This window comes from Cucurbita pepo, chromosome LG06 (genome assembly GCF_002806865.2).
Source record: "Cucurbita pepo subsp. pepo cultivar mu-cu-16 chromosome LG06, ASM280686v2, whole genome shotgun sequence".
NCBI lineage: Eukaryota > Viridiplantae > Streptophyta > Magnoliopsida > Cucurbitales > Cucurbitaceae > Cucurbita > Cucurbita pepo.
In genome coordinates this window covers 2,800,025-2,815,628 of record NC_036643.1, presented here as the reverse complement: position 1 = coordinate 2,815,628, position 15,604 = coordinate 2,800,025, and the positions used below count along the sequence as shown (strand labels likewise).

Below are 15,604 nucleotides of genomic sequence, written 5' to 3'. Positions count from 1 at the left end.
AAAGGGAAAGGTGAATTGTGAGATCTTACATTGATTGGAGAGAGGAACTAGTGTCAACTAAGACACTGGCCCCAAAGGGAAAGGTGAATTGTGATATCTTACATTCATTGGATTGGGAAACTATCAGCAAAGACGCTAGTCTCCAAAGGAAGTGAATTAGGAGATTATGAGATCCTATCCTATATTTATTGAAGAGAGTAACAAAACATTCTTTTATAACTCTAAGAAACGCATTTTAAAAACATTGAGATAAAACTCGAAAGAAAAAGTCTAAAGAAAACAATACTGGCTACTGATGAGCTTGAACTATTATGTGATTACCGACCGACCCACGGACCAAGGGGTGCTAATCTATGCAGTGGGGCACCTCTTTGCTCGTCCAGTCCCTCACACACACACTAGGGTGTACAATCTTTCCATCATCATGATTCATGTCCCCTCCTCATCCCACTTCCTATCATCATCATCAAAGTCGGACAATTTTTCAAATTTTCTGTGTGTTGCAGTAGATATATATATAATTTTCAACGGGAATTTGGGTTGTTGAAAGAAAATCAAACCCAAAACCAAGAGAAGAATATTAAATTTGAGGTGAGGCATTATGTAATTGAAACCCCCAAGTCATAGCCTAACCAAAGAAAAGTAGCTATGGAATATTAAACCATTATAAAGGTCTCGTCTCCTCCGCCCACCAAATGCAACCAGGTTTAGGGCACCAAAATTCTATTCATTGCTGCTATGAACTCAACCAAGTAGGTTATAACAGTCCAAGCATTCAAAATTCTTTACCAAACCCATTAAAAAAGGATGGAAATCAGAAAATGACACACCAACTATTACTTTTTTTTTTTTTTTTTTTTTTTTTTTTTTTAGGAAGAGAAAAACAGTGCTCTGTCTGTCTCTACTCTCTCTCACTCTCTTACAGACTGTACAATAACTCTGTAAAATGTTTGTTAGCAGAACCCAAATTCCACATAGACGATGGAATCAAAAATCCATCGACCACAAATTGCGCCATTTAAAAAACCCTAACGCATTCAAAAAGAAAAAGAGAAAAAAGGATCACGGGACTTGTTTTGTTCCATTTTTTCGGAGAGATGAGATGGAATCTCAAGCAACAAGATCCGATGGCTGACACAGTTCCTTCCTCAGCTTCTGAGAGAACAGCCTGCAAGCGTCCATGCTAAGATCGATGGCCGCTGCCAATGCCACGAATGCGGCCGCGTCTTCTGTGCAGTTCACGTGCTGCACGCTCACTTCCACTCTCGGCTTGCTGCATTTCCCTTCCCCTTCCACGCTTGCCCCCATCACGAACCCTCTATACACGCAGTACGGCCATAGTCCGTACCCATAGTCTCCACTGCTCCTCGGGCTGCATGCCGGCGACGTCGGATTCGCCGGCGTCGACCTCCCGTTCGAGCTTCCACCAAGGTCGATCACGAACTTCCCCCCCTTGTTCATGTTCAGAGCAGACTCTGCCAGAACAATCCCCGCCGCGCTCATCCCACCGTTCGTGTCCGGAATCAGCTCGAATCGGTACCCTAAACCGTCTGATCCGCCTCGCTCGCGCCAAGCCTCGAGCCGGCCCCATGGCTTCCATGTGCCGTCTCCGGGTCGAAGAATTAGCCATGAACCGGGGTTGGACCGGCTGACTCTGTCGGAACCCGGCGACGCAACGAATGGTGTGACCATTGAAGCGGCGGCGACGGGTGAACCGGAAAGGTCGTGGACGGTGATTGACCAACCCTTCCGCTCTTTTCCTGGGCGCTCCCTTTCGCTTCCGAACGAGCTAAGCCACCCCCTTGAAATGCTTGATTCTGTAGGCAATGATCTGGAACGAATCCAAAATAGGGAACCCGACCAGGTTAGAATTGACAAGAACGAACAGTTGAATAATAGCCAAGTAAAATTACCTAAACTAGCAACATCATTCAAATGCTGAATAAAGTAAGAGATCAAAGAAAAGTGGGGCGTGGGGGACAGAGAATAATAACTGCAACTTGAAGATTTTAGTGAGGATGAAGCATTGAGAATAAAGATGCAATAATACCCATTTACAACCTTAATTTCTGTCTCTTGCTTTTTTTAGCTCTTAATCTTACATTAAGGAAAGAGTAAAGCAGAGCCCTAGAATTTAGTGTAACTTTACCGTACACTACATGGAAAGCTTTACGCATTCCGGTTTCGAGCATTCAAATTCTAAGAACACAATCTAGGAACGCGCGGAAAGGAAGAATTTGTGTGCAAGCTAAAAAGATCATAGATACGAACCGAGATTGAAGGATAATGCAACTAAAATTTTACCTCTAAAAGGCGAACATCAGTTGAAAAAAATTCGACAAATAAAGAAAAAGTTATTAAGATTAGCGGAGAATGAGGGATTATTTTGTAGCTAACCTGGATCTTTGAGCCCGGTCGCCCGTTCTGAAGCTGAACTTGCAGGTGAATACGGGTTGCCTGATGTTGCCCTGAATCTGAAACACCTGTGGACTACATTCGGGCTCGCCGTCGAACTGAAACACGAATCTCGGGTCGGGTTCAGCTTTCACATTCAAATGGAATTGCGCACAAGAATCCTTGGACTCTTTCCCCACTGAAATCCACCCATTATGAAACACTGTTGCCCTAGTTTCAGTTCCCGCCAGATCCAAAGGTACAGACACTTTACCCAAGAGCCTTCCAGAGTCGACGCCGCAGGTCGTGCCTCTCCGCCCGCTGTAGATTGAAATTTTGAGGCACGGTTTCGAAGCGAATAAAGATTTTCCAGCGAGCTTGTCGAGATCAAACTTACTAAGATGAAAAGTAGCCGCCGTGGACTGAACCTGCCCATCGGGGAACTGATTATCCGGTTGAATAAACGGCACAACAGCTGTTTGCACCGGTAATTTCTTAAACTTGATTTTACAAAAGCAAGGAGACGAAGAAGGATGAACAACCGAACGTGCCGGCTTAGACGCCACCGGAACCTTAAGAGCCAGATTCCCGACGGTGAGTCGCACAAATGGGCAGGGATCCATAGCCGCCCCTCTGCACTTCACTAAAACACCTCAACACGCAAGAACAACTCACAACAGCAGCAGTAACAACAACAACAACTCGCAAAGAAAGCGAGAGTTGAATCTGTCAGAGCAAAGAATCTTAATCATGGAAGCAAAACCTAAAAATGCGTGCAAAATGGCGCGTAGATACCCTCAGAAACTCCATTACCATAAGAATAACCTCGATTCCACAGCGGTTCTTTCGCTACAGGGTTTGAGAAACCAGAAATGCAGTGCAGAAATGGAAACAAATAGTACAACCTAAGCAGAAGAAGAACACAAACCAAAACCCACTTCGATGGCTAACACCTAATCAATCACTACCNAACAGAGAAAATATATATATATACATAGAAGGCCAAAAAACAGAGAAGGAAGACGAAGAATGAATTTCATGAGAGAGAAGCATTAGTTACAAACAGGCTGGGAATGGAGAAGGTTTCAGAATTTGGTGTACAGCTGTACACAGCCTGTCAATCAAATTATAATTCAGTCCCTCAATTTTTTATTTTTTAATATTCAACCCCCCGCCTCCCTCTAACTCCAATTAACTCAACTTAACCACGTCCTTCAGCTCCTACCCCTCTACCCTAATCCCCCCTATACCGTGGTCCCCACCGGTCCCACTTTACATATTTTCACTTACATTTCCAACTTTACCCTTTCTCCGGGAGCAGCCACGTCACTGACACGCCATCCTGACCACCAATCCCGAATCTCCCTCTTCCAAATATTAAAATTACCAACAAAAATAAAATAAAATAAAATCCACGGCGTCACACGTGTGAAGGTCACGTGGTCCCATCTGTGTGGGTTCGGATGATTTCTTGCTGGCCGTAGGATCTGCTCTTTTTTTCCCTCCAAAAATATAAACAAAATTCTATCCAATCTCCGATATCATCATGACGTCACTTCTCGCCTTTTGAAATCGAGCCACGTGTCGATCCTATGACGTGGCAAATTCTAATTAAATACAAACACCAAATCCTAGTAAGGTTAAATTAAAAATACAAAAAGTTTTACCAATATGGATTAAATTCATAATTCGAGATAATTAGATAAATTCATTGAACACAACTTATAATTCGGGCACGTAAAACCAGATGAAGTATGGTTTGATTCAACTCATTTCAGCATAACAAATATCATATTGTCGCACATCATATTTTCTAGTTTAAAAAATTGTATATTTTAAAATTTATTAAATAATTTTAAAATTTTCTATATAAATTCGAAATTGGAGGGTTAAATTGGTAATTTCACCTATTAAAAAACGAGTTAGTTTCCAAAAATTAAAAATTAATTAAAAAAACTGTAAGTCCAATTGACAGCAGAAAGCCCAATAACATTTAGCTTATGGGCTTATATAAGGGAAGCGGCCCAATAAAGTCGAACTATTTTCATATTATTTTGAAATGAAAAAAAAAAAAATTAAAAGAAACGAAGATAACGAATGTAATCCCATTCAGTAGGTCTCTATTGCATTTCTTACCCTGTTGCTCCGAAGGAACCATGTCGATTTCCACCTTTTTCGGCGGTAGGATTTCGGTTCCGCCATTGTTGAATTCATCGGCAAGCAAAACAGCTCCATGCTCCGGTGGGAATTTGGTGATTGAATGCTCGTCGAGGCCAAACAAGAAGGCGACTGCACACCACATGAAAACGAGGCCACGGAAATCTCAGCCATGGGACATTCGGCGCAAGCCGACTGTATATCCTCCTCTGCCGCCTCTTCCACCGGACTGGACCGTGGTTTCATCAATCTCCAGCGATGAAATTGTCGAGGTAGCCTCTTCGATTGCTTCGTCTGCACAAGCACCGCCTACGACCGAGTAACACTAGAAACTCTTCTCTGTTTTTTTTTCCTGTATTATTTGTATCATCGACGTTTTAATCGGACTCTGGTTGAGGAATTGTGTGCTTCAATCTCTGTTTAATCAATGCTGCTATCTGGATTTGTTTTTGTTTACGAAACGCGTCTCGATTGATTTGTTCGTATCAAGAATTGGATGTTGTTGCCCCTAACCTGTTGGTATGCTGCTCGGAGTAGAAACCCTAGATTTAAGAGTCCTGAGGAAAAACTACCTAATTGTTTAGATTCTCCGTCTCTCTAATTCTACTGCGTCAATTCACAAGAACTCATGAAATAATTCGATGAATTTTATCCAATTACTTCAATTATTCTTTACATGATAATCACGTTGTTTGTGCGAATTCATTTTCTGACAATTCGATTAAACTATTTTATGAAAGCTGTTTGGTGTGCGATTTAAATGCAATTTTTAGTTTGAATTTTAGAAATTCACCCCATTTCTTAGAAATAATGAAAATTAAAGTTACAAGAAAAGGAACTGTAACTAAAACTAAAAAAATTGAAAATTGTATTAATTGAACAACTACAAATTTGATGCTGATCTATGACAAAATAATATTAATAATAAAAAAATAGAGAGATAAAAGAAGAAAAAAAATGTAATCAGACCTTATAAAATGCGACGACCTCAACCATATTATCAATCCAATTTGTTATATTTCTATAATAATAAATGACAAAAATGTCGAAATTAAATTTAATTTTATGCGATACTAAAGTTATTTTAAAATTTTATTACAATTCTAATTATGTTATTGGTAAGGTTAAATAATATAATAATTAAAGAAAACGAAGAATTTAATATGCTATTTATGAGGTAAAATGTTATTTATTTGTCAAAGTGATTAAATTCAAAACTTTAATATGAAAAAATTGTTTTTTTTTAATTTTTTATTATTTGATAAAATAACAAAAGAGAACGGGCATAAAACACGCCCCGGTTTTTTCCCTTTCGGGTCGGGCCTAACAATGAGGCCGCAGAGTTGGGCAAACGACCCAGGGCTCTAAACCCGACCCGCTCAGCATTACAGTAAACCAGACAGAAATTATGCAAAAGCAGACCGCAAAAACCACTCGTTTTCTTTTCAGGAATTTCAGTGTTTAGGGATTTCGTTCATTTCGCCAACCCTTTTGCACTGCTCGGAGCTCAAAACAGGACAGCATTTCGCACCGGAATTTCCATTGAAGGTGGTGGTCGTCGTCGACCTAGAATCTCATAATATTCCTGCAACTGTAAGTTCTTTTAGTAGCGGACATTCTTACTCTTCTTCAAGCTTTTCGTTATCTTGCCTTAGCCGGGTCTCTGTCGTTTAGACTTTACTGGTAACAAAACTTGCTTCATTTGGGCAATCAAGATTCAGGGTTCAATGGTTCCGCTAACTCGTGCATTTGTAAATTTGTTATGATGGAAGGAAGAGGATATTATGTGCGTGTGTGGAGAGAGAGATAGAGAGAGTGCTCCTATTCTTTGTTTTTTGTTTCTTTAGTGTCAATTTGTTCTTATTTCGACGAATGTGTTGGTACATGCAATTGGGGTCAATATACATACTGGTTTTCTAGTACAGGGCACTCCTGAAGTTCAGTTTTCTTTGTCATCGGTTAATTAATTTGGAACAGTTTTTCCATGTTAGTTGCAGGAATGTCTGCTCCATTGACTCCATCAAAGAGATCACGTGATCGGAACATTGTCAAGTCCAATGGGAAAGGAAAGTGGCAGAAGACATCAGGGTCTCGTTCGCATAAGCAATCCTTCAAATTGTCTCCTGGCTATGCTATCTTTCGTGTTCTCTTTCCTGTTTCCAGAATTGACAGCCTTGTTGGTGGAGATGGAGATGTTTTATCTAAAATTAGTGAAGAAACAGGCGTAGAAATCAGAGTAGAAGACACTATCCCTGGATGTGATGAGAGAATTGTAGTAATTGGAGGCTCTAATCAAGAAACTGAAGTGAACCCCGAGGAGAAGAATAAGGAAGACAACAAAAATTCTGAAGTCGAGGAGAATGAGGGTGATAATGCCGAGTGGACAAAGAAGGAAGACAAAGTTTCTCTTCCTGGGGAAGAATCTAAACAAAAGGAGGTTCCATATTTGCAATTGCGAAAAGCCCTCTTTCTTGTTTCTGAGAAGATATTTGATGAAGAACCGGAGGCAGATGGGGCAGATGTTGAAGGTGATAAGCTGTCTACATTTGTTTTAAGATTGCTTGTTCTTTCTAGTCAAGTTGGGTGCCTATTGGGAAAGGGTGGCAGTGTAATCAAACAAATGTCATCTGATAGTGGAGCGCAAATTAGAATTCTTCCCAGGGATAAACTTCCTCCGTGCGCAACTTCCAGTGATGAGCTAGTCCAGGTAATTTCGGAGAGCTCGTGTGTGCACAATAATAAAAATTTGAAATTCACAGTTTATAAGCAAAAACAAAAACTCTTTTTTTATCCCTTATTTTGAAATCACTTCCCATTTATTTTTTGGAAACTTTCTGGATCTGTTCTCCTTCTGTTCAACTTGTTTTCTTAAATATTGTTACTTGGGCGAAGTTTTTTGCAATGCTCAAATGGTTAACTTTGGTTCATTAACAAGAGATATATTGAATTGTCTTAGCCTCTGTCAACATTTTTATCCTTACTAGTTTGGTCCTTAGTAAATTATGAAATAACTATTTTCCATGACTTGATTATACATTTTTTGGTTGCTGAAACTGGCAGTAGCAACTCATATCATTAGTTGAGTAGTAATTGCATTCCATTAGACGTTTTTTAGAGTATACTATGTACTGCCCATTATTCACGTCCCTAGCATGTAACAATAAAGTGATGAACTGAAAAGGAATAAGAGTTTAAGCATTTTATGGAATACTATTGCCTGACTGCTGGTCCTGCCACGCCTGCATTTTTGCACTTTTGTCTCCTGATGAATATTTGAAGTAAGATTCAGGCAACATGGACAACTATTTAACCCATACTTTCGTTGAAAGAAAGTAGTGGTTTGGATTTTTTGTAGCCATAATGCCCATAATTTTGTGGCAACATCCCAACAAAAGACTTGTTCAGTTTCCAGTTCCTGATTTTTATTTACATGATGTTACGAATGCAGATTAGCGGAGGAAATGATGTGGTAAAGAGAGCTCTTGAACTTGTTTTTCAGCAGCTAATTGAAAATTCACCCCATGATAAGGATCCTGTCACCTCAAGCATGACTGCACAGTCATCACATTCATCTGGACAGTCTCGTTCTTGGGCTCATGATTATCCTCTGGGTAGTAGTTCTCTTAATGCTCATGCAGGCCCTTACTCTGTGCCTCGTGAAGTTGGCAACTTTCATTCCAGTACACCGTCTCTTGCTCCTAATAAACAGTATGAAACCAGCATTCCTGGTCGAATCAAACCTTCTCAAGAAATTTTAAGTTTTCGTTTATTATGCCCATCTGAGAGAGTTGGAAATGTGATTGGAAAAGGAGGAGTAGTAGTAAAGGCTCTTCAGCAAGAGACAGGCTGTGACATCAAAGTTATTGAAAGTGCCTTGGACCCAGACGATCGCATTATACTTGTAACTGGTCCTGCGGTAGGGTAATAATCCATTGAGTATTTGAATCATGAGATTTTTTATATTGGCCATATTGGCCCTCTATTAACTCTTCATTTATAAACTGGTTACTTTATTATTTTTCATTAACCCTTTGAGACTAATTCAACTTCGCAGAATCCAGATGACAGAATATCACCTGTACAAGATGCTGTTTTTCGCGTTCAGGCCAGGATTGTCAAGGCTGTACCAGACAGCAAGGAGCAGAACTTGGTGGCTAGGTTTCTTGTTTACTCCAATCAAATTGGTTGTCTTCTTGGGAAAGGTGGCTCCATCATAGCTGAAATGAGAAAGTCGACTGGTGCATATATTCGTATTTTAGGAAAGGAGCAGGTCCCAAAGTGTGTTGGTGAAGATGAAGAAATGGTCCAGGTTTGTTCAGTTGTTGCATTATCATACGTAATAGTAACAGGATCATACAAATTTGGTTAAGATAATATCATTGCTGATTCATGCTAAGTAGATTCTATTAATTTTGGGTATGGTATTTGGGATTTCCTTCATAATCTGGTACTATTGCATCTAACTTCAAATAATTACTGACATGTCACTTTACTGACAGATAAATGGAGATCCTGAAACAGTTCAAGATGCTATGTTGCAGATAACTACTCGGCTGAGGCAGCATTTTTTCCGCGATGCATTTCCATCAGTTAATAATCATCCAAATCCTGCATTTGTTGATAGACTTCCTTCATTTCCTTCGTATTTTGGAAGGAGGGAATTGTCACCACCAGGAATCTATTCAAATTTAGGACCCTCATTTCACAAGTTTGATGCTCTTAGTGGCATTCCTTCACTTAGTGATTTGCGAGATGATCGACCTGCTTTTCTTCATAGGCCAGGTGCTCCTCTGTTATCTGATAGAAAACCATGGAGCTCTCAGGTATTTAACTTTGCTTTTTCAATAATTAGTTNGTTATCTGATAGAAAACCATGGAGCTCTCAGGTATTTAACTTCACTTTTTCAATAATTAGCTTTNCTTTTTCAATAATTAGTTTTGGGTGTCTACATTCGTGATTATTTTTCAGCCTAACAAAGAAATCTCCATTAAGTTTCTGACTTGTGTTGGTCTAAAATTATGCACTTACTTCATATTCTTGGGTTATCCTTATAACTATATCAAGTTACATAACAGTTTCTCCACGAATCATCCAAAATGAAGTATGTGACTTTCTAAAGTTAATAACCTTAGTCTCTCCTCTAAACTGTATTTCAGGGACTAGTTGAAGGTGGTGTTGGCTTGCCAGACTTTACAGGAGCCCATCATAGGAGAATCGCTGGATTTGGAGGGTCTGCTATCTGCCATTTATTTTACCTATTCTCACTTATGGATGTCAGTGTTTAATTTTTATTTTATTTATGCAGAGTAAATAATCCAGCTATTATTACGAGCACCACTGTTGAAGTAGCTGTTCCTCGAGACCTTGTCCCCGTTATTTGTGGAGAGAATGGTGAATGTTTGAAACAGATTCGTCAGGTATGAACATTCATTTTTGTAATTTAGATCCAGAAAAACAAAAACAAAAAGATTTTCTTTAATATTACATATTTATTTACAAAATTATTTTGAGGAACGCACATACAAATATAAGTAATAGCTCATGTCATTATATAGATGTAATCTCTTATAGAAATACTTGAATCTTTCTTTTCTATCAATATAAGAAAAAAAAGGGATAGTGGAAAAGAAAAGGAACAGAGGAAAAAGAAAAAACGAAATTGCCCTTGGCTAGTTAACAACATGTATTTGCTGTGGTTGACCTCTCAATGGTTGTTTTCTTTTTTATGTTTTTGGATCATCTTCTTCAAAGTGAACCCCATCCAATGGATGTCATGCATGCTTTAGTTGCCTTGCGTAAATGTCCTTATACATGGAATCGCGAGATCACGGTGGAATATTGCAGTCATATGAAAATGAAAATGAAAATGAAGTTCCTACTCGCCATCTATAATGAGAAAGCTTTTCGTCGTGAAAAATGAAAAGTAGGAAGGGAGATCTCCAATTAGTAATCTACTGGAATGTGGATGCTTATTTCATAGCCACTACTATCTCACTGATCACATCTTTCATGTAGATTTCTGATGCAAAAATTACGATTACTGAGCCAAAGCAAGGAGCTGTTGAAACTGTGATTATCATTTCTGGAACACCCGAGCAAACCCATGCGGCTCAGAGTCTTATTCAAGCTTTTGTAATCAGCGAGACGGAGTCTAGTTGATTTGTTCTGTTCAGGCAACTATAAAGTTTGGCTGTTTCGTTTGGTCGTAGGCGAAGTTTATTTCTGATTGTAGGTATACAATGACTACTTTCTTATCTCTGGGCTGATTGTTTTGGAGAAAGGATGTTGCACAGACGAGTATTAACTGCTGATACGCCTTGGGGCCGCTAGTTTTGCCATAATCTGCAAATTTTGACGAACACTTGGGAGCTGCAGTCTATAATATCTGAAGTTTATGGCCTTGTGACATTTTTCACCTCTATATGTAAACACAGCCTAACGATGGCCATATTTTTGTGAAACTCTTGAGCATTTGAAAATCTTGGTTCCTTGACTGCAAAATTTGTACTAAGGGGTTAAAACAATACTTAAGGGGTAGAAATTTCATTGTTTTTTTCCCTCTTAAGACGTATCTTCATTATGTTTTGGCTCTNTTAAGGGGTAGAAATTTCATTGTTTTTTTTCCCTCTTAAGACGTATCTTCATTATGTTTTGGCTCTGTTAACATTGTTGAAATTTTAGTAGCAGTCATGAACTCAAACTCATTCGAGACAATAATATGCCTTCTCCAGGTGGTGTTTTTATTATTACTAGGATTTTGTACTAATCAGTTCAAGTTTTGAAGGGTTTGTATGTCTTGACATCTTGGGCCAAGCCTTGAATGGATCCAGCTCGAGCTCAATATCTTCGGGCCAGATCCAGGTGAAAGAGAATCTGGGCAATTTAGTACTTGCTATGTACCTCTCTATGGGGAAGTATACTGTCAATGGCCAAAACGAAGGTGAAGTAGTTGAGCTGATACTCTCCATTAAAAGGTAAGTTAATCCTGTGCTCCTTTGTTATGAATTTACTTTCCTGCCCACTTTGTGCTGCACCATTTACCCATAAAGCCATACAACAGGTTGGCAGAAGACCTGCAGGTTATAGTGTTCATTTACAGAACTTAGAACATAAAGTGATGGGAGTACTAAGGAGTTAAATGGCATTCATGTCGGAGGATTTCACCTGGTAAGCACCAATTATAGATGGACAAGCAATGCAGACGTTGGCCATCGTGGTCAAAGTTCTTGTCGAAACCAAGAGCAGCTTTGGGGTTTCGGTCGAGGTACGAGGAATTCTTAGGCAATCGATGTGCAGCCATCGAGGGGTGGGAATGGGAAGTGAAGGGGAAGAAGTATGATAAATATAGGAAGCAAAAAGTGGTGAGGATATTGAAAAAGAAAGAAGTAAGAAAAAAAGGAGTAGAATATTCCAAGTCAGTACTAGCTCTTGATATTATTACCTTTTTTTGGTAGGGCACATTTAAATGTTAGATACGCGTGGCAGCGCAAAGAGCGGTTCTTTATCGAAATAGCTTAATAGTAGCCTTAAATTCGTACCCCAAACAAGGGCATGTTTGATACCTTTCAGCGAGGGCCTTCCACCTAGTGGTGTATTAATTAAATGCTTGAAATTTATTTATTGAGTTAAATTATAAGAGATAGTCTATAAACTCGAGAAGATTTTCCTTTTAGACAGAATAGGAGATGGAGTGAAGAACATTTAGTTGTGTCGTGTCTCCACCCCATCTTTTCTTCACTGCTACTTTCTAAGTATGAATTTGAGCCTAAGAAACAAAGCCACAAGACAACCATGTATCCATCCATCCATCCACCCATCAAATCGCACTGATATCTGGGGCAGTGTCCGTGCAGTTGGCAGCAGCAGCAATGGGGTTTGAATCAAAAACAGCATCATCATCAACATTCCACCAACCATTAACACATGGCTTGGCGTTTTCATTCAATGATACATACAAATACCCATTACCCATTACCCATTACCCACTTGCTTGCTTGCTTTACACACAAACCCAAACCCAAACTCACACTTCCAAACCAAAAGGACTCTCTCTCTCTCTCTGTCTGCTACTCTCTGCTATTTTGAGTGTCCTTTTACAAAACTACTAACACAGAGATGACATTGAATGAAAAAGTAGGTAAGAAAAAGAGAGGCCCTTTCCCTTTTCCATGCAGAGCATTGGACTCTCTGCTTCACTTTTCTCACCACACCATTCTTATTCTCCTCTACCTCCCACTTCACCACACCTCATGCATTGATAACACTAAATATGACACCTCTGCTGCACATCTCTTACCCTTCTCACTCCCGCTCAACACCACTACAACTCCAATTTTTATACCATGTACTCTTACATATTCAAATCCCATTTAATACTTTTCCCTAGACATGGGGTGTTTTGCTACATCTTTTTGGGTCAAAGGCACGACCGGTTCGGAATGAATGAACTGTAATCAAAGAGATTCTATGAGATCCCACATTGATTAGAGAGGGGAACGAAACACTCTTTGTACAAGGACATGAAAACATTTCCCTAGCATACGCATTTTAAAATCTTGAGAGGAAGCTCGAAGGGGAAATCCCTAAGAGGACAAATGGTATCAGAGCCAAACATAAGGCGGTGTGCCAGCAAAGACGCTGCCCCCTAGAAGGTGAATTGTGAGATCCCACATTGGTTGGAAAGAGAAACAAAATATTCCTTATATATGGGCGTGGGAACCTCTTAGGCTGTTACAAATAGAATTATAGCCAGACACTGGATGGTGTGCCAGCGAGGACACTAAGCCTCCAAAAAGAGGGTGGATTGTGAGATCCTATATTGGTAAGAGAGGGAAACCAAACATTCCTTATACAAGGGTGTGGGAACCTCTTAGGCTGTTACAAATAGGATCAGAGCTAGACACCGAGTGGGGTGCCAACAAGGACAGTGGGCCCCCAAAGAGGATGGATTGTGAGATCCCACCTTGGTTAGAGAGGGAAACGAAACATTCCTTACATAAGAATGTGGAAACCTCTCTCTAGCAAATGCATTTTAAGACCTTGAGAAGAACCTCGGAAGGAAAAGTCAAAAGTCAAAAGTCAAAAGACGAGGTTATCTCAACACATCTCTACTCCTTACTCAACCTACCATTACAAACGTAACAAACAAATGCCCCACCATTTCCAAACCCCATGAATTCAAACACCACTCTCATGCATTGATTGTCATCTACTCAAAGACTGGATTCCAAAACAACCACAACAAAAAATTATTCATGATCAACAAGTTTATTTCAGCAAGGACACAGAGAACAGTATTCAGAAAGAGCTGAGTGAAGATTGATCACCTACCGCATCTTTCCTTCCTTAAATGCACCATGAATTTCAAATCTCAGGCTCAACCATTTGAAACAACTTGACATAAGTTCCTTTGTCATAAAGGATGGAAGACTTTGCAATATTCATGTCAGAAAGAGCTAGAGGTTGATACCACTTTATTTGAGAACACTTTTCTCTGTAACAAATTGAGCAATGCTCTAAAATCAAGAGCTCCCATCCATGAGAACAAGCACCATACGAAAAGCATCAATGGTGTACTCGTTTTTTGTCAATGACATCTACATAATAACTCGTCCCACGACCTAGAGAGCAAGTAAAAACAGAAAAATTCACATTGGGTTTAGGGATAATCAGGCTCAAAACGATGACTTACGTCACGTCAAGGAAACACTTTACCACTGAGTTATATCACTTCCCTTGTCTCCATTGAAAAATAGAACTGACTAATCCTGTCACAACCCAATATTTTACTACGAGAGAAAGGTTTGATAAAGGACGCTGGGCTCTGAAAGGGGTGGATTTAGTAGGGGTCCCACATTGATTGGAGAAAGGAACGAGTGCGAGAAAGGACACTCGACCGTCAAGAGGGGTGGATTGTGATATCACACATTGGTTGGAGAGGAGAATGAGTGCTAGCAGACGCATTTTAGAGCCTTGAGGGGAAGCCCAAAGAAGACAATATCTGCTAAGCTAGAGCCGTTACAAATCCTAAAGCTAAGGGGCGAGAGAAACTCCACGCCACTATTCGTGAACAACTAGGAATTGGGTCATCTAGATACGGAAATGAAAAGAATGGGCAAAATAGTGAGAAGAAAAAGAATTCAGCTGGCTCCAATGGTTGACAATCAAGAACATTCATCAAACCATATCTTCCAAAACCTCTCAAGCTACAACATATTTCAAACAAATTGTAAACAGTAGCATCAAATGCTACAGAGTGTCAACTTCTGTAACATGAGCAATAGATTTTGTCCTCTTCTAAATCTTAGAACTAAAAGTCCCTTGATTAGCAACAAATAGTAATGAACATAGACATCCAAGGGACAGTCAAAACAAACACAAAGAACAAACATAGAAGTTACCAAAAGAAGAGAAGACAAGCACAAAACAGAAATAAATGAAGTATTGAGAAGGGGAAAAAAAACCCAATAAATGAAATTTGGATAGCATATCATTATCTGGATACATATATTTGCAATACCATCAAAATGCTTCTCAAACATTAGGGATGAAGGAAAAAACCCATTAGGGATGAAGATGAAGAAAGGTATGGATGGTGTTCATCCTGGTTTAAAAGTGAAGGGAAATCCCAGAAACCCCCAAAAAATAACAAGAACTGAAAAGGGGTATGAATGTTTTAGTGATTTTTGGGATAAACAAAGAAGAAAAGAAGAAACTATTATATATTTACGGTATTGTTTGCCTGGCTCCATCCTGTCTGCCTTTATGGACGCAATGAGAGGATTAAACAGAGAGAAGCTACATTGTACTGCAACTATCTGTAAATGCTCGAAAACGACCTTCGATTAACAATGGCGCAGTGAGAAGTTACCTGAAGAACCCTGAAGAACTCCACAGCCATTGAAGAAAATGGAGACGAACAAATTTGGGGTTTAGGGGAAATGGGGTTTTGTGGGTAACTTCCATTGATTGAAGGGTGAGGGAGGAAGAAGAAGAAGAAGAAGGGTGAAGGAGGAAGAAGAAGAAGAAGGGTGGTTTCAGGCGGCCATTATC

At 39.6% G+C, this 15,604-nt stretch overlaps 3 protein-coding genes across 5 annotated transcripts; 2 read left to right on the top strand and 1 right to left on the bottom strand.

Annotated features, from left to right (window-relative positions):
* Nucleotides 1-882: 882 nt before the first annotated feature.
* LOC111797093 lies at nucleotides 883-3,360 on the bottom strand. Its single transcript, XM_023679989.1, has 2 exons — nucleotides 2,398-3,360; nucleotides 883-1,831 (listed from the first exon to the last, which is right to left on the bottom strand). The coding sequence occupies exons 1-2, from the start codon at nucleotides 3,015-3,017 to the stop codon at nucleotides 1,111-1,113; spliced, it is 1,341 nt and encodes a 446-aa protein (XP_023535757.1). The 5' UTR covers nucleotides 3,018-3,360; the 3' UTR covers nucleotides 883-1,110.
* A 1,190-nt stretch (nucleotides 3,361-4,550) lies between these two features.
* On the top strand, nucleotides 4,551-4,874 carry LOC111797389 (50S ribosomal protein 6, chloroplastic-like). Its single transcript, XM_023680374.1, has one exon. The coding sequence runs from the start codon at nucleotides 4,551-4,553 to the stop codon at nucleotides 4,872-4,874; it is 324 nt and encodes a 107-aa protein (XP_023536142.1).
* A 1,105-nt stretch (nucleotides 4,875-5,979) lies between these two features.
* LOC111797293 (KH domain-containing protein HEN4-like) lies at nucleotides 5,980-11,117 on the top strand. 3 transcript variants are annotated; one of them, XM_023680271.1, is made up of 8 exons: nucleotides 5,980-6,144; nucleotides 6,549-7,258; nucleotides 8,000-8,467; nucleotides 8,606-8,860; nucleotides 9,051-9,374; nucleotides 9,709-9,782; nucleotides 9,858-9,969; nucleotides 10,568-11,117. In XM_023680271.1, the coding sequence occupies exons 2-8, from the start codon at nucleotides 6,551-6,553 to the stop codon at nucleotides 10,709-10,711; spliced, it is 2,085 nt and encodes a 694-aa protein (XP_023536039.1). In that variant the 5' UTR covers nucleotides 5,980-6,144; nucleotides 6,549-6,550; the 3' UTR covers nucleotides 10,712-11,117. The 3 variants fall into 3 exon arrangements, with proteins under 3 accessions (XP_023536039.1, XP_023536038.1, XP_023536037.1); XM_023680270.1 differs by having other exon boundaries at nucleotides 6,543-7,258; XM_023680269.1 differs by having other exon boundaries at nucleotides 6,529-7,258.
* The last annotated feature ends 4,487 nt before the right edge of the window (nucleotides 11,118-15,604 follow it).